The sequence below is a fragment of the Rhagoletis zephyria genome, unplaced genomic scaffold, assembly GCF_001687245.7.
Source record: "Rhagoletis zephyria isolate East Lansing unplaced genomic scaffold, Rhagoletis_zephyria_1.1 Rzeph_scaffold_02471, whole genome shotgun sequence".
In the NCBI taxonomy this organism is placed as follows: domain Eukaryota; kingdom Metazoa; phylum Arthropoda; class Insecta; order Diptera; family Tephritidae; genus Rhagoletis; species Rhagoletis zephyria.
Genome location: NW_016159555.1, coordinates 79,589 through 82,419, shown reverse-complemented (window position 1 = coordinate 82,419; position 2,831 = coordinate 79,589). Strand labels below are relative to the sequence as shown.

At 50.1% G+C, this 2,831-nt stretch overlaps 1 protein-coding gene across 1 annotated transcript; it reads right to left on the bottom strand.

Annotated features, from left to right (window-relative positions):
• Positions 1-2,002: 2,002 nt before the first annotated feature.
• Positions 2,003-2,715, bottom strand: LOC108366969 (uncharacterized). Its single transcript, XM_017621479.1, has 2 exons — positions 2,194-2,715; positions 2,003-2,110 (listed from the first exon to the last, which is right to left on the bottom strand). The coding sequence occupies exon 1, from the start codon at positions 2,708-2,710 to the stop codon at positions 2,333-2,335; it is 378 nt and encodes a 125-aa protein (XP_017476968.1). The 5' UTR covers positions 2,711-2,715; the 3' UTR covers positions 2,003-2,110; positions 2,194-2,332.
• Between the last annotated feature and the right edge of the window lie 116 nt (positions 2,716-2,831).

Below are 2,831 nucleotides of genomic sequence, written 5' to 3'. Positions count from 1 at the left end.
CCGTACAGAAGTATGGGCCTCACCACGACGGTGTATATCCAGTGCACTACCTTCGGGGTTAAACCCCATTTTTGGCCGATTGCTCTCCTGAAGCTGTATAGGGCAACCGTGGCCTTCCGCACCCGCTCTTCGGTGTTTTGAATCCAGCTTAATTTTTTATCTAGGACTATCCCCAGGTATTTAGCGGATTCGCTTAATTTTAGTGTGGTCTGTGCCACCCTTGGTGTTATCAATGGGGGGATTTTGTACCTTCTTGTGAACAGTACAAGTTCTGTCTTGCTTGGGTTTACCCCTAACCCGTTATTTTTTGTCCAACTCTCGACTTCCTTCAGTTTTACCTGCATAATGTCACATAGAGTCTGTGGAAATTTCCCACTTACTGTTAGTGCAAGATCATCCGCATACGCAATAACCTTACAGCCACCCCCCTCCATGCCACACAGCAGTGAGTTTACCGCTGCGACCCATAATAGAGGGGATAGGACTCCCCCTTGCGGGGTGCCCCTCTCTACGAACCTGGTCAACGATACCCCCGCCAGCTCCGCCCGGACCACCCTTCATCTCAGCATTTAGTTTACGAGCGCAACTAAGCGCGAGTCGATGCCCAGGCCCGCCAGTGCTGCCGTTATCGCGCCCGGCATGATGTTGTTAAAGGCGCCCTCTATATCCAGGAAGGCTGCTAGCGTATATTCTTTGATGTCTAGTGATCTCTCTATATACGACACTATTTCATGTAGCGCCGTTTCTGTAGATCTACCTTTCGTATAAGCATGTTGTGTGGTAGAGAGTCTGTCACCAACCGACTCTCTGATACGGACCTCCACCAGTCTCTCCATAACCTTCAGTTGAAATGACGACAAGGTGATGGGTCTGAAATCCTTTGGGTTATTGTGAGACACCTTCCCTGCCTTCTTCCCTGCACTCTTGATTCCCTCAACTTTCTAGGGATATGGTTAAGAGCTAATACTCCCTTAATTATAGCGTGTAGCCACGCTGAGCTTAGCTGAAGTGTTTGCTGCAGCTGTATGGGGGCAATGCCATCCGGACCTGCTGATTTATAGGGCTTAAATGTCCCAATAGACCAGATGACCTTTTCCCTAGTGAGGAAATCTCCAGTGACCGAAAGATCTCCAGTTAGATGTGGCTGTACCGGCATGCTATCCGTGGCACCCGGGAAGTGTGTGCAAAGAAGCAGATCCAGTGATTCCTCCTCGGTCTCTGTCCAGGAGCCGTCAGGTCTTTGCAAGCATCCTGGGGCTTTCTGGGCAGTACCTGAGAGTATCTTTCTGAGCCTGCCTGCCTCTGAGATAGACTCCACCCCATTGCAGAAGTCTTTCCATGAGGTTCTTTTCGACCTTCTTAGGAGCTTCTTGTACTCCCGTAACGTTGTCTTGTAGGTCTCCCAATGTCCCTCACTACCAGACGCAGTAGCCTGATTGAAGGTTTTCCTGCAGTTCTTGCGTGAAATCCTGATTTCTTCATTCCACCAGGGTGGCTTTTTCCTACCCCGGTGCTGCTTTTTGGGGCATGCAATGTCTATTGCCTTACTGCAGGCCCCCGTAAAATGGTCGACAAGATATTCCAGCTCCTCTAGGTTTGCTGGAGTAGCCGGCTCTCTATCTTGTGGCAAAAGCCTATCCAGCTCTTTCCGATACCTATGCCAGTTGGCATTTCGCAAGTTTCTAGTTAGAGGAGCCTTGGGCGTTTCCCCTAATACCTCGAATTGGATATATCGGTGGTCGGAAAAGGAGTGCTCCTCAAGCACCTTCCACTTCCCGACCAGACATTCCGCATTCTCAGAGATAAGGGTAACGTCCAGAACTTCCCTTCGGGATTTTGTAATAAAAGTGGAATCATTCCCCCTATTTTCAATAACAAGCTTAGAACTAAGTATGAAATTAAAAAGTGACTCACCCCGTTCGTTATCATCGGAGCTGCCCCAGGTGTGATGGTGAGCATTCGCGTCACCTCCCAAAATTAGCGCCTCGTGCTGGCCACTAGGTCTTTAATGCAGATAGTTGGCACCTCCTTGTCGTGCGCTAGGTACATGGATGCCATCTTAATTGGTCGTCCGTTTGCACTTAGACTGACCGCTGTTGTGTCCTCGTCGCTAAATTGTGGAAGAAAGAGACACTTTAGTGTGATACTTATCAATATGCACGTCCTTGGTTTCCCCGTTGAGGCTCCACTTACCAGTCTGTAGCCCGGCGCTTTCAGCCCACAAATGTTTTGTCCCACCACCCAAGGTTCTTGGATTAGGACGATGTCGGCTGCCCCTTTAGCTGTTAGATGGAGCAGCAGTGCAGCTGAAGCTGCTTTACAGTGGTGAAGGTTAATCTGCAGTACCTTCACCATCTTGGCCGTTATCGCCCACGTCGCCTATTAGGGTGGAGTTGACCGCGTCTTCCGACATCTCGATCAACTCCTCCTCCGTATAAAGCCGAAGCATGCGTCCGACCCCCAGCGAAGACGTCGATGAGGCATAACCCCCGGTCAGGTCGTCCATCGGATCAACCTGCTCGGATTCTTCCTCCATCTCCACGTCGCTGTTGGCCTCTTCCGGCTCTACCTCCGCGATCAGGTTCTTCGCTGCGTTTACGTCGTTGCTGTAGACCTTAATTTTGGCCATGTCACAGCCGTAACGTATGACCCCGCTCTTTTGCTCCAACAACTCTATGGAGTCCTTATTTAGAAGCAGGACAACCTGCATCGTCGCTTTACCGCATTCGTTAATTTTTACCACCTTCCAATTATCGGTAGGTAGCTCCGGGTTATAGAGCCTTATGGTTTGGAGGATCCTTTCTGGCTCCGCTGGCCTGCAAGGCAACCAT

What these genes read in the sequence shown, in the direction of transcription:
- LOC108366969 (XM_017621479.1), bottom strand. Translation starts at nt 2,710, where the DNA reads ATGCAGGTTGTCCTGCTTCTAAATAAGGACTCCATAGAGTTGTTGGAG.